This window comes from Sardina pilchardus, chromosome 21, assembly GCF_963854185.1.
Source record: "Sardina pilchardus chromosome 21, fSarPil1.1, whole genome shotgun sequence".
NCBI classification, from domain to species: Eukaryota; Metazoa; Chordata; class Actinopteri; order Clupeiformes; family Clupeidae; genus Sardina; species Sardina pilchardus.
Genome location: NC_085014.1, coordinates 16,088,042 through 16,104,962, shown reverse-complemented (window position 1 = coordinate 16,104,962; position 16,921 = coordinate 16,088,042). Strand labels below are relative to the sequence as shown.

Below are 16,921 nucleotides of genomic sequence, written 5' to 3'. Positions count from 1 at the left end.
CTACCTTTCCCACCTCCTCTCATCTTCTCTCCTGTCCTCCCTGTCCCTCGTCCCCTCTTCTTCCTCCTCTCCCCCTCCTCCTCCTCTCCCCCCAGCAGCTGGATATAGCCTCCGCATGTGTTGATTACGGACATCTCTCTCCTGTCACCTCCTTTTGGCTCGGTGACATTTGGAAGGCATTGTGTTTCCATGTTCTCATCCAGGTCAAGTTGGGGTTTCAGATTACAGCAATCAGAGGCTGCAGAGGCCGGTTTTTACTGGAAACCCCATCAAAGGTATGAGCACTGCGGTCAGGGGCAGGGCCCTCCCTCTGATGGTCTGATCTCTCTGAGGCCACTCTCTGTGATGACCACGGAATTCATTTGCTAGAAGCTGTTAGAGCCTACGGGTTCATCTAAGGCATTTCTGAGGTCAGTCTCGGTTATTCTTGGAAGTATGCGGCCATCACATACTTTGTTGTCCTCTTTGTTCTCTGTGTGTGGCTTGGATTGTCACTTAGTTCCCCACTGTTCAGGTCCTCCGCCAACCCAAACTCAAACTACCAACCCAAACAACCTATCCTTGAATTTTCGCTTTCACAAGGCCTGTTAAAGAAGCCTTTAAAGATAATGCAGCCTGTGTCCCCCCCCGCTGTGGAAGTGTTTGGCCCCGCAGGTGAGATTTATGTGATGACCCCTGATTTAGGCCCTCCGCGAGTGTCCTTTTAGTGATCGCTCTGCCCCCACATGCTGCTCCCTGACCTGTCAGCTTCGTGCCTCACGGCCATATTTCTTTCCGCGGCCCTCTGCTCCGTGTTCTCGGATGTCAAGGCAGGTCCCGCACGCTGGCGTGCTTTTTACGGCCGTCTCTATTGTGCCTGCTGTCACGCTGCTACGACACCCGCTCTGTCTTCGCCGTGTTGACAGAGGTGCTGTAATGATCTTTCAAGTAAGAGCCCACACCTTAACTGTCCTTTCTCATGAGGGGCGACCAGGATTTCAGGGTTACCATAAGCCATGGAATTTCTGGAATATCATGGGAATTTGTCTATTCCAGACATGGAATATCAGGGAAATTTGTCAGCAGTTTTTTCCCATATAATCAAAGTCAAATATTCTTGAAAGCTACGCGGCCACTCTGAAGTCTGAGCGGCATATTGTACGATTCATTCTAAACAAGGTCGTGGAAATGCAGGTTTTCGTCACAGAAAAGTCGTGGAATTTAACATTTTACATTTTTACATTTTACATATCTTTTTGACTTCAATGGGAACCCTGACTGCTTCAGTTAGCATTTATGGTTCTTATCTAATCATCTTTCCTGTCAGGCGAACAACAGCAAAGGTTTCATACCAGTCATCATACCATCACTTTCGGTGTTGATGGGGGCAAAGATGAAAGCGTCTGTAGGTTGTGGTTGTGTTGCGGAGGCGGCAAACATGCCTTGACAGCCTACCCGTGTGCCTGGTTTACTTTTGTTTCGTGAACACAGCAGAGCACCTGTGATTGAAGCTCACATCGACATCCCAACCGCTATGTTTTGACTTTCAAATACTTACACAACAGCCTACTGTACCTCTTCCCCTCTCCGCTCTACAGATTTTGACTCTTGCGCAAGAAGACACGCAAGGCATTATGGGAATCGGACAAGTTGATGTCTGAGAAGAGAACTCCATCCTTTGTGGACAATTCTCTTCTCCAGAGAAGGAGAGGGGAATGTCCCTTGTCATTGGTTGGTGGTGCAGGGCCAACTCGTAGTTCACTCCCACCGGGCACCTCCTTCTGGCACTGCTGCCTCCTCCACGCACCCTCCCCTGTGCCATTGTCCTGCCTGCTTGTCTGTTGGCTAACACAGACAGTAATCCACACATCTGGCCCATGGCCAAACTCATTAAACCACTCGGCCGCCATTGATCTCTCCTCCAGGGGCCTTCCTTCGAGAGGGATCCGCCTGTCGTCCTCCTGCCTCCTCCCTCACTCCCTCTCTCTCACTCACTCTGTCTCTCTTTCTCTTTCTATTCATTTCTTTCTCTATTTTGGTCACAGCCTGTCTCTTTTGGTCTTTCTCCTTCTCTCTCTCTTTTCCCATACTTAATTATTTCCCTTTCTCTCTCTCTCTCTCTCTCTCTCACTCTCTTTCTTTCTCTCTCCATTCCTGGAGCTCCATGCAGCTCTCCTTTGCCCCCTGCTCTTCTGCTATTCTCAGCTTTCCTGTTTGTTGCCCGATTCCTCGCTGACCTCTGGGCAAGGACACGGGCTAGGCAGGGGGTAGTGGGGTTACACATACAAGCACCACGACGGCTGGCTTCAAAATGAAAGTAGCCGGGAATAGAATCCGTTGTTTTTTTTTTTCCCCTCTTCCACACAACAAACGCTAATGGCTGGTTTGTTGAAAGCAACTCTCCACAGCCAACACTGCCAACCCATCCCACATCTCAACACATCCCACACTCGCCAAGCCCCTCCTTCGATCCGTGTCCTTGTTTCTCTCACAGCATCAGCCCCCCTCCCCGCCCAGCCTCCACCAAACCACACCCACCCGCCCACCCCCACTGCCCCCCCCCCCCCCAGTGTCTGGCTGAGGGAGGTGTCAGCCAGTCTCTGGCCGCCGCTAATGAAATTAGCGCAGCTCGGATGAAAACAGGTTTCCACAGGGGACCATTGACAGCAGTGTCCCTTCAGTGCAGTGGAATGTGTGTCAGCCTCCAACTAGTCTGTCGTTATCAGCCAATCGTGGCTGCATGCAGAGAAGAAAGAGGACACACACGAATGGATGTAGCAAGAGAATAAAATCCGTAAAAACCCACTAAAAGCCTCTCTTTGTCCCCCAGTGTGATGGGTTGGGGGGGTGGCCATTTTAATAATGGACTTTTTCCCCTGAATCCCCTGCTCTCCATCAGCCAAAGACCTTTTAGAAATGGGCTGCACAAATATGGGATGGGGATGTTGATATGATTGACATATGATGCCGCCATTTTTTTTTACTGAAGCGAGTTTCATTTATCCTGCACCTGCCAGAAGATAAGGTGGGATGTGAACACAATAACTTTTTTGAACACATGACATACCGTCACCCAGCAAAAGCAAACCGGACAGGGACAAGAGACACTTTAATATACAATTATATTTTCCACACATGTTACATACATTAGTTCTGTGGTGGGGTGAATGCTTCTTCTTGGCCGCTGTTGCTGTAGCTGTCCCTGCCACTCAGTATTGCACAAGGGAATGACTGGTGACGGAGTCCAAGTGGATAGTTTGCCAGCGTTGGCTACTGGTTGGAGCATGCAGCAAGGCATCAAATGAAGTTTCACTGCATATGATACCGACTCTTTCTCTTTCTCTTTCCTCCTCAGCCTCTCTTCTCTGTCCACCCCCCCCTTTCTTTTGCTCTTTCCCCATTTGATCTTTTTATCTCTATTTTCTCTCTATTCCTTTCTCTTTCTCACTCGCTGTCTCTCCCTGACTTTCTGTCATTCTCTCCCTTTATGTCCTCTCTATGCTCATTAGCAAGAGGCCCTGTGCTATTGGCTTCGCCCCTTCGCCAGCCGTCTGTCTGTCTGTGTGGTTGGTTGTTCAGCCGGCAGGAACGCTCCATCAACGCTCCATCAACGCTCCATCAATCAGCGGGCGCTTGTGGAGAGCACTTGTGCCCTTCCGTTCTCTGTGGAGACTTTTCCTCTGCAGTAATTAATTATGCAAGCTCCTCGCTCTAATGTGTCAAGAAAGAACTGGATTAGACCGACGGCTCTCGTCCTAAACCCTCTCATTACCGTTTCCTCTCGTGATGCCGACGCGCGACGACGAAATGCGTGCGTTTGCTTGTTTACTTGCGTGGGTCTGCAACCTTATATATCACCTGGTTTCATTAGCCCGTATGTCACTTTGTCGATTCCTGAGAGCAGTTTGAGAGATCCGGACCCTGTCTCGAAGCGTCCCTGTAGGCCTCTGTTGGTGGTTTTCTCCTCTCTCTGGCTTTTAATCCTAAGCCAGAGCTCGGTTTTCTGCTCCTCGCCAAGGCAATCATTAGCCCTTGATCCCATATTAGGCAGTGGAGCTTGTCTTTCACTCAAGGCACAGAGACAGCCAGAGGAGACTTCTGAAAGGCTTCTGTCTAGAACAAAGCAAACAAAAAAAAACGTGCTGCTCAGTTTCGCTACGCGGTGTGTCTTCGATGTCACGTAACGGAGAAACTCCTGCCCAGGGATCACAGGATATAGTAGGCGACGGAGGTAGGCCAGCTCAAGCTTCATCCCAGGAATAGTTCTGATGACTCTCTCTACGCAGTGGAGTCCATGTTGGCTCGGGCTCCTATCTCGATAACGATTGAACTATTTTATTTCAGTTGCGTTAGCTGCTTTGTTGAGAGGAATTTTGTTGCAGGTCAGTGTGCCACTGGAATCTTCTCACCTGCACATTTCTGCAAGCGCCGTGATGCAGATAAGATTAATTTGGAATTGCAACTGACCTTTCCGGACTCCTGAATCCATGGTATCATGGTGTTCATAGTTATTCTGTAATGAGATGGTTTTTTTTATCCAGTGAGACTCACTGTACTTGTAAGGCACACATTCACTAATTAAATTTATTTGTTTTACACTTTTGTCAGTTTGTCAGTCTCACATGATCAAATGCACCTTGATTCTGTTGTTATCGCCTTGCTGCACAATATTGATCTATAGGAAACGGCAACTGTCTTAATGCATTTTCATTGGTACTCAGACGGTGGAAATTCTTGCAAGTGTATGACAGACTAAAATCACACTTATGGATGAACAGTATTAAAGTTCTTTAAGATTATTTGCAATTTTTAAAAAATATTTGTAATTGGGAGGGGGGATCTAAGACTCCTGCTGCGTGTACCCAAAGAAACATCCTGTGCAGTCAATGAGATGGCCACAAACCTCCACTGCCATCAACCTCCTTGCATGCTTCAATGGCTACAGAACTCCCTACTGAAAGATCCTCGTGGTGCACCTTTGTCCCAAATCACCACCTCGTCATTAATAACGACATTAACTGCTACATCTCGTTATCCGGCATTGCCATGTTCACTGGTTCGCGCAGCTGTTGCGTTACCCGGCAGGGGCCAGAGCAGCTGTGTAGTGTTTGTCCTGTCGAGTCCCCCTGTGGTCCCTGTGCGAGTGCTCCGCGCTGCGCCCTGGGCGCTCCTTGTGGGATTATGGGCCGTATCATGGCAGATGAAGTGTAGATAACTTGCCCGAGCTCCTGCTGGGACCTCCCCCTTAAGCCCTCCCCCATCGGAATTTTCCTCTTGACCCCCAAATTAATCCAATAAGCCTCTCATCCTGCCCCGTCATCACGGACGGAGAGCAGGACGGGAGTTGGAGAGGAGGGGTGGAGGGGGGTGGAGGGAGCGGGGGTTGGGGGCAGTTGTGTAACCGGCCTGGGATAGCCAGCCAGGCAGGCAGGCAGGCAGCTAGCTCGCGTAACCCCAGCGGAGGCCCAGCGGTAAGCGCTAACGTAAGAGCTTCAGGGGGCAGGGGGCTATTTTTAGTAGCGACTAGTGTCGGCTGACGGAGTGACTGAGTGAAAGGAAGAAGGAGGAAGGCAAAGAAAGAAAGAAAGAGAGAGAGAGAGAGGGGGATAGAAAGATAGAGAAAGTGAATAAGTGAGAGGGTGAGATAGAGAGGAGTGGTGGTGGTGGTGGTGGTGACAGTCCTTTTTTGTTCATGCTAAGACAAAAAGAGAATGCTCGGATCGGATTGGTTCAGAAATAGAACGGAAATATCATAGGCTCTATTAGACATGAGTCAGGACCCTGAAGGCTTGACAGTTTTTGGGAGGTCGAGGGTTGGGGGGCACTGCCGGGTGGCTCTCTGTGTGTGTGTGTGTGTGTGTGTGTGTTACGTGGGGGGAGTTGCCTCTGAGATCTGTGTCAGGCTTCCAGTCTATTTCCTCTCAAGCTGACACAGCCAACGGAAGGAGAGGAGGATGACCTGCATGTGTTTGTGTGTGTGTGTGTGTGTGTGTGTGTGTGTGTGTGTGTTGAAGGGGGTGGGCTGCTGGTCCTCCACAGGGTAAAGTGGGGCATATCCGGCCTCAGCTCGGGTTTCCTCCCCCCTCCCCTCTGTGGCACGGGCGCCGCCGTCGTTGTTGTTGATGTTATTGTTGTTGTTTTTAGCAGTCCAGTCACACACACAGCGCTGTGTCTCCCTGTCAGGTCTCCTTCCTCTTTTTTTTTTTTTTACAGCGGTGCTTCCTCTTGATCGCGCTTAATCCCTCGCTATGCCATCCGCGCCCCCTGCATGCCACGCCATGCCACAAGCGCCCCTGACAATGCCACGTGGGCACCCGGCCGCGAAGGAAATCCAATCCTTTTGGAAATCACACCGTGCAACGCGAGAGCTCCGGAACACAGGACGCACCTCAGAGCTCGATTTCTTTTGGGTTTTTTTTTTGGGACATCCCGTAACTGTTCCTGTGCAAGATCCGGTTATATGACCGTAACATGACTTGTCTTTGTTTCTGCCTCGTTCTAATTGGCGTAACCAATGGCTCTTGCGGCGTACGCAGCAATAACAAAGTGTTCGTATATAGATCAGAGAAACTGGCTTCCTACAGTATATGTCCGACTTGCGATGGCAGACTCGATGACAAAACCCACAGCGCTCTGTCGCTAGGTGGTTTACTGTATGTAGCTTCCTGCTTCCTGCATGCTAACCCTTCCACCCTGAATAGAATGTCAGGTCGTTTCCGCGCCTTGGCCGGCGGATACCTCCCACGCCAGGGTGATCTGCAGCGCGTCCCCCCCCCCTGCCCCCCCCCCCCCCCGCGCTCCTCTCTGGCAGGGCCAAGTTGGGCTGTCACAGCCGCTCTGTGTGCATTCCACTCCACTGCCCCCCACTGATGGGAATGTGAGGCTGTTCGGATGGGGATATCCCACTCTTTTTTGCACTCTCTCTCTTTCTCTCACACACATTACTTACTCTCTTTCTTTCTCTCTCTCCTCTCCACCCCAGCATCTCTCTCTCTCTCTCACTCTCTCACACATTCTCACTCTCTCTCACTCTCACACTGTCTCTCTCACTCTATTTTTTGATCGCTTTCTCTCTGTCACTCTCTTATCCTTTTTCTCTGTTCTCTTCTTTTTACATGTCCCTCTCTGTCTCTCTTTCTTTCTCTCTCTCCTCTCCACCCCAGCATCTCTCTCTCTCTCTCTCTCACTCTCTCACACATTCTCACTCTCTCTCACTCTCACACTGTCTCTCTCACTCTCTCTATTTTTTGATCGCTTTCTCTCTGTCACTCTCTTATCCTTTTTCTCTGTTCTCTTCTTTTTACATGTCCCACTCTGTCTCTCTTTCTTTCTCTCCTCTCCACCCCAGCATCTCTCTCTCTCTCTCTCTCTCTGTTCAGTGGGGGAGCTCTTGAACTCGGAGGGGTTTTTCCATTTTTGTTTTTGAGTCCCTCTTGAGCTGATAATCCCCTAAGCGTAATTAAATGGCAACCCCTCGGCCCCCGAGCACAGCCCCCCTCCTGCTGCTGCAGCATCCCTTAACTGATGCCATTACCCCACACACTCACACACACCCACACACACACGCACACACTCGCACACACTCACACACACCCACACACACACACACACGTACACACACACACACACACACACACACACACACACACACACACACACACACACACACGTACACATGCACACGCTCGCACACATGTACACATGCACACACTCTCACACACACAAACACACACTCTCTCACACACACACACACACATACACACACACACACACACACTGAGATGTGCGCACACGCCACTGATGACACTAGCCTGCAGTGACTCACCCCTCATTGTTGCTTACTGTAACCCCATCATGAGAGTGGGAAAGTGAGTCTGAGTGGATGATTAGTGGTTACAGTAGCTGGGTCAATTTCCACAGAATTTGGCCATGAAGAGCATGACAGCGATGGTGATGGTGGTGTGTGTGTGTGTGTGGTGGTGGTGGTGGGGGGGGGGTGGTGGTGCAGTGTAGTTGAACTGTAAAAGGATTTGATTCCTGCTAATCGCTAATATGCTCGGCAGTTGGTGACAATATCAAAACGTCACATCGCCGTTTTTGAAACCGAGTTTGTTGTGTTGTTAATTTCTTTCCGCTGGAGGAGGTTCAGCAATGTCGGTGGGTGAATCGTGACCTTAATCAGAGCGGGGGAGAGAGAGATAGAGGGAGAGAGATAGAGAGAGACAGAGAGAGAGAGATGGAGGGAAGGAGGGAAGGAGGGAGGAGAGAGGAGCTGAATAGATTGTGACACTGCAGTTTGTGGGAACCACCACCACCACCACCACCACCACGGTGGAGGAGTGCTGCGCCGCGAGGCTTCGCTACGTTCTGACAGCTGGTGCTCCGATTTCAGAGCTCCGGAGCCCAAATGTCAAAAGAATTTCCCGATTCCAGGGGCGAGGCTGCCGCTATAGGTCACCATAGTCATGTCACTTGTCACATCCGAGCAGCAATCGATGTCAACTTCTGGGAGACGGACGGGGGCGGGGGGGGGGGGGGGGGGGCATGGGCTTGAGGATGATCTCGGCCTATCACAGCTGAGATCAGTGTTTTTTCGCCTGAAATGGTTTAGATGAAATTGGCTCCGCAGACGCAAGATGGCTGGCCACCTGCTGTGCTGTGCATGGTGTGGTTGTGAAGTGCGTGTAGCACCAGCGAGTGGCTCTGCAGAAGCCGCAGTGTAGCCCATTTCCCTCTCTGCCAGTGTGGCGTAGCCTGCGTCTCTCATGTCGTGCCGTGAGGGTGGGCAGCCACAGATCTCAGGCTCTGAATCCCAAACGGTCACCTGGGTCTCTGTCACAACCCCGTGTGACTTCCTCCCTGTTTGAGATCACGTCACGTGCTGCTGGGATAGAATTCTTACTGGGCCTCCTTTTTTTTTTCTCCCCCTCTCCCTCCATTTCTCTACCTTCCTCCCTCCTCTCTCTCCCTCCATCTCTCTTCCTCCATTTCTCTCCCTCCCTCCCTCTTTCTCCCCACTCTCTCTTCCTCAATTTCTCTCTCCTCTCCCTCTCTCTCTCCCTCCCTCCCTCCCTCTCCCTCAATTTCTCTACCTACCTCCCTCCCTCTTTCCCCCCACTCTCTCTTCCTCCTTTCTCTCCCTCTGTTTCTCTACCTCCCTCCCTCCATCCCTCCCTCTACCTCCCTCCCTCCTTCTCCCCACTCCCTCTTCCTCCTCTCTCTCCTCTCCCTCTCCCTCCCTCTCTCTCTTCCTCCATCAGGTTTAGTTGGGCCGCTCCTAATCTACTCAGTGTGCCGGGGCCACGGGCTCTGTCTGCTCCGATGCAGATGAGACATTTGTGTTTTCACCTGCGCGCCCGGCCCCATTTGGTTCATCCGCTTCCCACCAAACAAATCTGGGTTACCCGGGGTGACGCGACGCGACGCGACGTGACGTGACGTCTGTCTCCAAATCTGCTGTTCTGAAAACCCTTATGCCTTATGCGTTACGGGTCTGGCAGTGGCGCCAGCATCCGTCAATCTTGATGTGCTTTGCATAGAATCTATGGAATGCAGGAATTTGGGTTCACATGATTTGCTGTGTGTGTGTGTGTGTGACTGTGTGTGTGACTGTGTGTGTGACTGTGTGTGTGACTGTGTGTGTGTGTGTGTGTGTGTCTAGTGTGATTTATAGAGGTGTGATTTATTGTGTGATTTGTAGATGTGCTCTCTGCAACGTTGGCCCAGTTCACTTGTTTGAAACCAAAGGCTGATCCTTGCTAGGGCCACCACCCTGTCTCTCCCCACGTCTGGTCGCAGAAGAGGAAGCTGTGTTTTTGTGTGTGTTTGTGTGTGTGTGTGTGTGTGTGTGTGTTGTTTTTCTGCGTTCATGTGTGCTTTTTGCACTTGAAGTGGGTCATCTTTTTATTTCATTCAAAACCGGCTGGGCTCCCCCAGGCCACACGCATGATAAAGCCATGGCAGCACACTGCAGTCAGACACACTGTAACCCATAGCCTACCGCAACCCTACACACACACACACACACACATACAGTACACAGCCTCGGCACAGGAACACACACATGGGCTCACACAAAGTCATGCATTCTGGCACTCAGGCCGACCGCACACAGGCCAACCACACACACACACACACACACTCACCTATACTGAAACAGGCACAGACACAGAGATACGCAAATATGCATACTCATGCATGCTAGCACGCCTAAATACGTATGCATATGTACACGTACAAGCACACACACACACACACATAAACACTCTCACACACACTCTCCGGCATTCAGACAAGTGTCACACACACACACACACACACACACACACACACGGATGCATGCTTGTGTGCAAACGGCTCCATTTATCTGTTCCTCGTGTTGTGAAAGGAAAAGGAGCCTCTTGTCTTATCTGAGTCAAGGTAATGAGTTCATTCGCCCTCGTCGGCTCGGCCTCCCCAATTACTCTCAGCTGCCTAGCATGCGTACAGCGCCACGGCTCAATCAGAGCGCGGAGAGACGCGCGCACTGGAAACAAACAGGTTTCTCATTCCCCTCGGTGCTTGTGAATTCAATTACAGCTAATGGCTACGCTACTCTTGCCTTACGTGGCCATGTCATGTGGAAGCACCCGGCCTCGGAGAGAGAGAGACACAGCCAAAACAAAAAGGGATGGTTTTATTCTCTCTCTCTCTCTCTCTCTCTCTCTCTCTCTCTCTTTCTCTCTCTCTTTCTCTTTCTCTCTCTCATTTTTGCCATGTCTGCTCATGTTGAAAAAAGACACGATCATCCTGTCCGAGACCAGTTTCACTCCTCTCCCCCTACTCCTTTCACACCCTTTGCATGCACTCATTTCTCCTCCATCTGTGGCACCACACCGGCATCCTGAGAGAGAGAAAGAGTGGAAGAGAGAGAGAGAGAGAGAGAGAGGATGACAGAGAGATGTCTGGAAGAAGATCATGTGACTGGTGTTTGATAGGATGATCATGACGTTTGCTATTAGTCTCTGCCGAGGAGATGCTATCGTGCCACACTAATGTCAAGCTGTCACTTTACATAATTCATCGGTTTGCCGGCCAGTCGATCAGATGTTGACTGTTGATCCGTTTGCCAATCAATTATTTAGCCGGGCCTGTGTGGGCCACGAGTGAAGGCTATTGTCTGTCCAGAAAGGAAAGGGGATCGTGCGTCGCATCGGAACAGGTGAAAGCGCTACCAGCTGCTTGTTTGTGGATGGAGTCATGCAGTGTGTGACAGGCTCTCAGTCTCGCATCTCTCTTTCTCTTTCTCTTTCTCTTTCTCTCCACATCTCTCGCTCCCTCGCTCCCCCTCTTTCTCTCTATCCATCTCTATCTATCTATCACTTGCCTGCTCGCTTTCACTGTCTCCCAAGACAGTAAGGAAAGCAGCGATTTGGTCTGATAATAGATTCTGACTCCATTCTCCCCTTCCTCTCCGCCCTCTCTCTTTCTCACTCTAACTCTGTCTCCCCCCTCCTCTCTCTCTCTCTCTCTCTTTCTCTCTCGCTCTCTCGCTCTATTTTCCTCTCTTCCATGATACTGCGTATCAGATACGAGAAGGCTAGATTCACTCAGATTGACATATAAGAGAGCCCAGCCTCTCCCAGCTTAGCCGGCGTCCTGACAGGCAGCCCCCGGGGCTTCGTGGTGAGGAGCCTGACACTGGGGTAAAAAGAAACCCCCAAGCCTTTTGTAAGTGGCGTGTAGGGCTTCTGAGCTGTCATTGAATTAACAATTAGCTTGTAACGTGAGCCTGGGTTGAAAAGGTGCCCTCGCCCTTTCCTTGTCAGAGACTCAAACTCCTTGTGTTTATTCTGGGTGGAATTCTTTCCCGAGTTGATCCTCTAACCACACACAAGTGTTTGATGTACTAAGAAGGCACATCCCTCGACATCTATCCTGCGGTGTGAACACCACCGCCTTTTTCCCTTTGACGTTGAAGTCGTCCCACAGCCAAATGCCCTGGCACGGTCCAGAGATTTTGCTTGTTGTGTAAATATTGTCCTCCCTTCCTGGTTTGCTTCCTGGTAAGCCAACTTGATCCCCCTTGGTATGCGTGTTTTGACTTTGCGTGAGGCCGCTAAAGCGCTAGCTGGCATTTGCAGCGGACCTGTCATAAGTCCTGCGATGTGTGTGCAGCACTGTAACCTGTAGCAGAGAGCCTCTGGTCCGTGGTAGGCCATGGAGCTCTTCCCTGTCATCCAGCATGCAGGGAAAGCTCTAGTGGTTGTTAGCTGTGTGTGTGTGTGTGTGTGTGTGTGTGTGTGTGTGTGTGTGTGTGTGTGTGTGTGTGTGTGTGTGTGTGTGTGTGTGTGTGTGTGTGTGTGTGTGTGTGTGTGTGTGTGTGTGTGTGTGTGTGTGTGTGTGTGTGTGTGTGTGTGTGTGTGTGTGTGTGAAAGCGAGGTCACTCCTAGAGCTCTTGCTGCATCCCTCTTGTTCTCTCATTAGTGCACTTGCTACTAATGAGGAAACAAACATCTTTCTCTGTCTTATTCTGTCTCACCCTTTCTTTCCTCAGTCTTCCTCTGTAAGCCATTCTCTCTTTCTCGCTTTTCCACTTCGTTCCTCTCTCTCTCGCTCTCTCTCTCTCTCCTCTCTCTCTCCATCTCTCTCTCTCTCCTCTCTCTCTCCATCTCTCTCTCCTCCCTCACCAGGGGCTGTTTACAAAGGGCAGTCTAACAAAGTCTGACACCATGCTTTGACTTTTGGCCCGCTCGGTTTTTGCTGCAGTAAAGACAAAAAGCTCACAGCAAATAAACACCTACAGGACTGACGGCTCAGGATCCTTCCCGGCGTAACCTGATGGAGCTTTCGCCGCGTCCTCAAGAAACGGAAAAAAAAAAAATATATATGTGAACAGAAAAAGCAGCTCGCTGCACAAACAACATAATCGCTGCAGTGTTTTTGATTCTCCGCCAGTCCTTGGAGAGATTCTGAGATGAGACGAAGAAAAAAGAGAGAGAGAGAGAGAAAAAGAAAGAGAGGGAGAGCGTGAAAGATAGAAAAGAGGCAGAGGGGAGAAAGGGGAGAGGAGGATGAATATGGAGTGAAGCCTTAGGGGGGAAAAAAAACAAAATCAATTGCTCGTCATTCCTTGAAAGTGTTTGCGGTCTGCATACGGCGACCCAGGAGACCGAGAGAGAGCTGGTGGATGAGCCAAAGCCCTGAGCGCCTCTGTCTCCGTCACGAGACCCTCCGCACCAGAGGCTCTGCTGCCCTGTAGAAACATGCAGCACACACACCACAGCTGCGGCGCATACTGTACACACACACACACACACTGTGTGTCTGCGCTGCGCAATGATTTCAACACTCTGATGTATACGAGGGGTTAGAATCGCCAGAGACCTGATGACCAGATCCAAAAATGGCTCTGACTAGCCTACATATGAGATTGTAGCTAGCTGTACCTGCTGGGGTGGATGCGGTTGATGTGTTGATTCGGCCCCATGACGTTCGTTGCCCGTCTTGGTTATTGCTGTATTGTAAGCTATAGTCTTAGTCGCGGTTTGTTTTATTATTTAGTAGTAGTTTAGTGCTGTATTATTTAGATCCTGGATTTGAGTCCTGCATGCGTTAAGACGGTGAAAACCAAACAGCTTCAATGTTCTGTGACATGTACAGAGCTATTCAAATGATTAATTTCAATGACAATTTGGAATACTTCAATATATATATATACATATATGATTCTTGTGTTATTGAGTGATGCAGCTTGGTGCAATACATAGTAAAAGGTCTGCATGTTTTTCTCTGTCTACTCGAGCTATCTATCTAATATACTGTAGGTTTTCTTTCTCTTTTGTATGATGAAATTACTTAAAGCTGTATCTGTTTGTTTTCGCAGGCTATGAGAAAACAGAAGAAGGATCTGAAAAGACATCTTTAGCTGGCCAGGAGGATGCCAGACTCATTTACATCTGTCAGCCTCAGTTCACCAAATTCTGCTCCAACCGAGTCAGGTAACGACGACCCCTCTCGGTGAAATGATCCTGACATTTTTTATGTTTCTTTTTGTTTGCTTACTTACTTGAGTACTTCACTGAGTTATTATAAGATACATTTATGAAGGCTAATTCACCTGTCTTGTGGCATTAGAACCCGACGGGGCACATGTGTGTGTCGTTCTTGGATGAATTGGCACCCACATGACTGGCTCGGGGCAATCTGGCTAAGTGTGTTTGTTTTAGGAAGTAGGCTCCAGCTGCCCCATTAGCCTTTCCTTAGAATGATGAACAAGCTGCTGTGTTGTTCTTCTACATGTTTGTTCTGGTGAGGTCAAAGGAGGATGGTGTGTGTGTGTGTGTGTGTGTGTGTGTGTCAGTTATTGGTGTGTGACTGTGTGTATTATGTGTGCGTATGTGTGGTTTTGTGTGGCTCTGTGAGAATCTGTCTTTGTCGTTATGTTTTTCTGTGTGTGTGTGTCCTGCTTACTGTCTGTATGTTTGTTTGCTTTTTGTCTGTATGTTCTCTTTCTCTCTCTCTCTCTCTTCTCTCTTTCTTTCTCTCTCTTTTGAGCAGTGGCTCAAAGGCCTGGCTGTGTGAAGGAGGCTGCTGTGTGTGTGCAAGCACGTGTGTGTGTGTGTGTGTAGTGTAGCAGCGTACCGCATGTCATCTGGAGAGGCGAGCCACAGTCGCACTGCAGCACTTCACGGCTCTGCCTCCACCTGGACTCCACACTGCACACCGGCACAAGGGCTGGGGGGGGCTGGGGGGGTGGGGGGGTGAAGGGAGAAAAGGATGGAGAGAAGGAGCAGGAGAAAAGAGAAAGAAAAGAAAAAGGGAAGGGGGGGTGGAGTGGGGGGTGGGAGTCCGAGAGGGAATAGACGATGCAGCATAGTACTGTAGTAGAGGAAGACAGAAATGGGGGAGTGTGCAAGAAAGCAGCCGGAGAGGAGAAATCAAGAGATGGAGAGCAGCAAGGAACTTCAACAAGCACAAACATGGAATTTCGATCCGTCGATAACATGGTCAATCCAGTGAAGTTGACAAAAAATAAAACACAAAATACACATAGTGACTTCCGGAATAGTGAGTGTCCTTTGAGGAAGATGAATGGATTAACATCAATGGTGAGGGACACACAGGGCCCCTCTCATTCGTCTTTTTATCTATCCTCTATCTTCCTTCCTCGGTCCTCGTGCCCACTGATCTAGATAAAGAATGATGGTGCGGCGACAATGGGCTAGTCTATCCAGTGTTCTTTATAGATCAGTGGGCAGCGAGCCTGGAGGACCGAGCATCGAGGATGGAGGAGAGAAGTTGAGAAGGGAGGGACACATAGATGCCTCTCATGTAAAGTTTATACGTCCTTCCTCGCTCCTCGGGCCTCGATCCTCACTGATCTACATAAAGAAAGATAGACGAAGGGATAGACTATCGTTGTTGCCGCCCCATCATTCTTTATGTAGATCAGTGAGGATCGAGTCCCGGGGAGCCAGGGAGGACGTATAAACTTTACATGAGAGGCACCTATAGATGCAGGAATGGAAGAGCTGAGCAGCGCAGCGCAGAGGACAGAGGGAGGAGTGGGGAGTAAACAGCAGCGGCGCACGGCCGTGTTGCACTGGGAATAAGGGGAGCCATTGTGTTGTTGCTGATGCTGAGAAGCCAGCGGTCTACAAGATACTGCAGCAGCTCAGCCTAGCGCCAAGTCATGTGTGAGGCTTATAGTGATGTATGACCCCACAACGATGTGTGTGTGTGCGTGTGTGCGTGTGTGCGCGTGCGCGCGTGCGTGCGTGTCAACGGCTGTGGTGGTGGTGGTGTGTGTGTGTGTGTGTGTCTATTTGAGTGCTTTTTGATGGATGTGATGGTGACATTGTGGTATAGGTCTGTGTGTGTGTTTATGTTGCTGGATATAGGTATTTGTGTTCTATCTGTGGTGGCAGTGTTGGTCGGTGAGGTGTGGGGTATGTGTGTGTGTGCGTGTGTGTGTGTGTGCATGATGGACACGACACTCTCCCTCACCGGGGCCAAGAAGAGGTTGCATTCTAAGCATCTTTATAGACATCCACTCCCTCCCTCCCTCCCTCTCTCCCTCCCTTTCCTCCCTCTGCTCCTCCTCCCCTCCACCTGTCCCCCTCCCCCTCCCCCTCTCCTCGGGTGTCTGTTTTTTATGATGAGCTGGTCCAGTAAGGCTGCATGCTAAATAGGCTGGACAACAAGGATTCCCAGGGTGTAATTGGGCTGAAAGCTAATACTCTGAGATTAGGCTGGCATAATGCTTTTACGGACGCGAGAGACAGGCGACAGGCAGACTAGGCAGACAGGCAGAGTGGAATTTGTGAGGTCCTCTGCATTGATGTTCTGTTGCTCCAGCTGGTGAAGGGTACTGTATCTGCAGAGGTCAATCGGATAGTAGTCTCTCTTTCTTTCTCTCTCTTTCTCGTTCTCTCTCTCTCTCTCTCTCTCTCTCTCGTCTTTCTTTCTCTTTCGGTCTGACTTTCTCTATTCACGTGCACACAGCCACACACACACACACACACCACACACTGAGATGTCTTCATCCAGCAGTAGCTACGAACCTCACCCCCAATCATCGTGGTTGTATTTTTAAGCCAAGAGGTGACATAACACTGTAGCTTAGAGGTGTCTGACATCTCACCTTCTCTCCTTTAGCTCACCTGCGGCGTGTGTGTGTGTGTGTGTGTGTGTGTGTTTCTCCAGAGCCTCATTAGTAGCCTCAGCTCTCCTGTGCTCATCCACAAGACGCCCGAGGGAGCGAGAAGACATTGATATTAAAGATGGATAAATAAATAAATAAAAACAAAAAGCTTGAGTCAGAGGGTTCTCTCAGGTGCAGGTCACTAGGACAGGTTCTTTTTTCTTTTTCTTTTTTTTTCATGTGAGGGGCTCAGAATCTAAATATATTCAGCTTTTATTTGAAGTTCATTTTAGCTCAAATGTTTCTCGCTGCATCGTG

The 16,921-nt window shown here is 49.9% G+C and overlaps 1 protein-coding gene across 1 annotated transcript in view; it reads left to right on the top strand.

Moving 5' to 3' along the window:
• The window catches only part of atp8a1 (ATPase phospholipid transporting 8A1), a 150,947-nt gene that overhangs the window by 8,579 nt on the left and 125,447 nt on the right, over window positions 1-16,921 (top strand). The window contains exon 2 of the mRNA XM_062523848.1: window positions 13,844-13,958. Coding sequence (XP_062379832.1) covers window positions 13,844-13,958 — 115 coding nt within the window. The remainder of the gene's footprint in view (window positions 1-13,843; window positions 13,959-16,921) is intronic.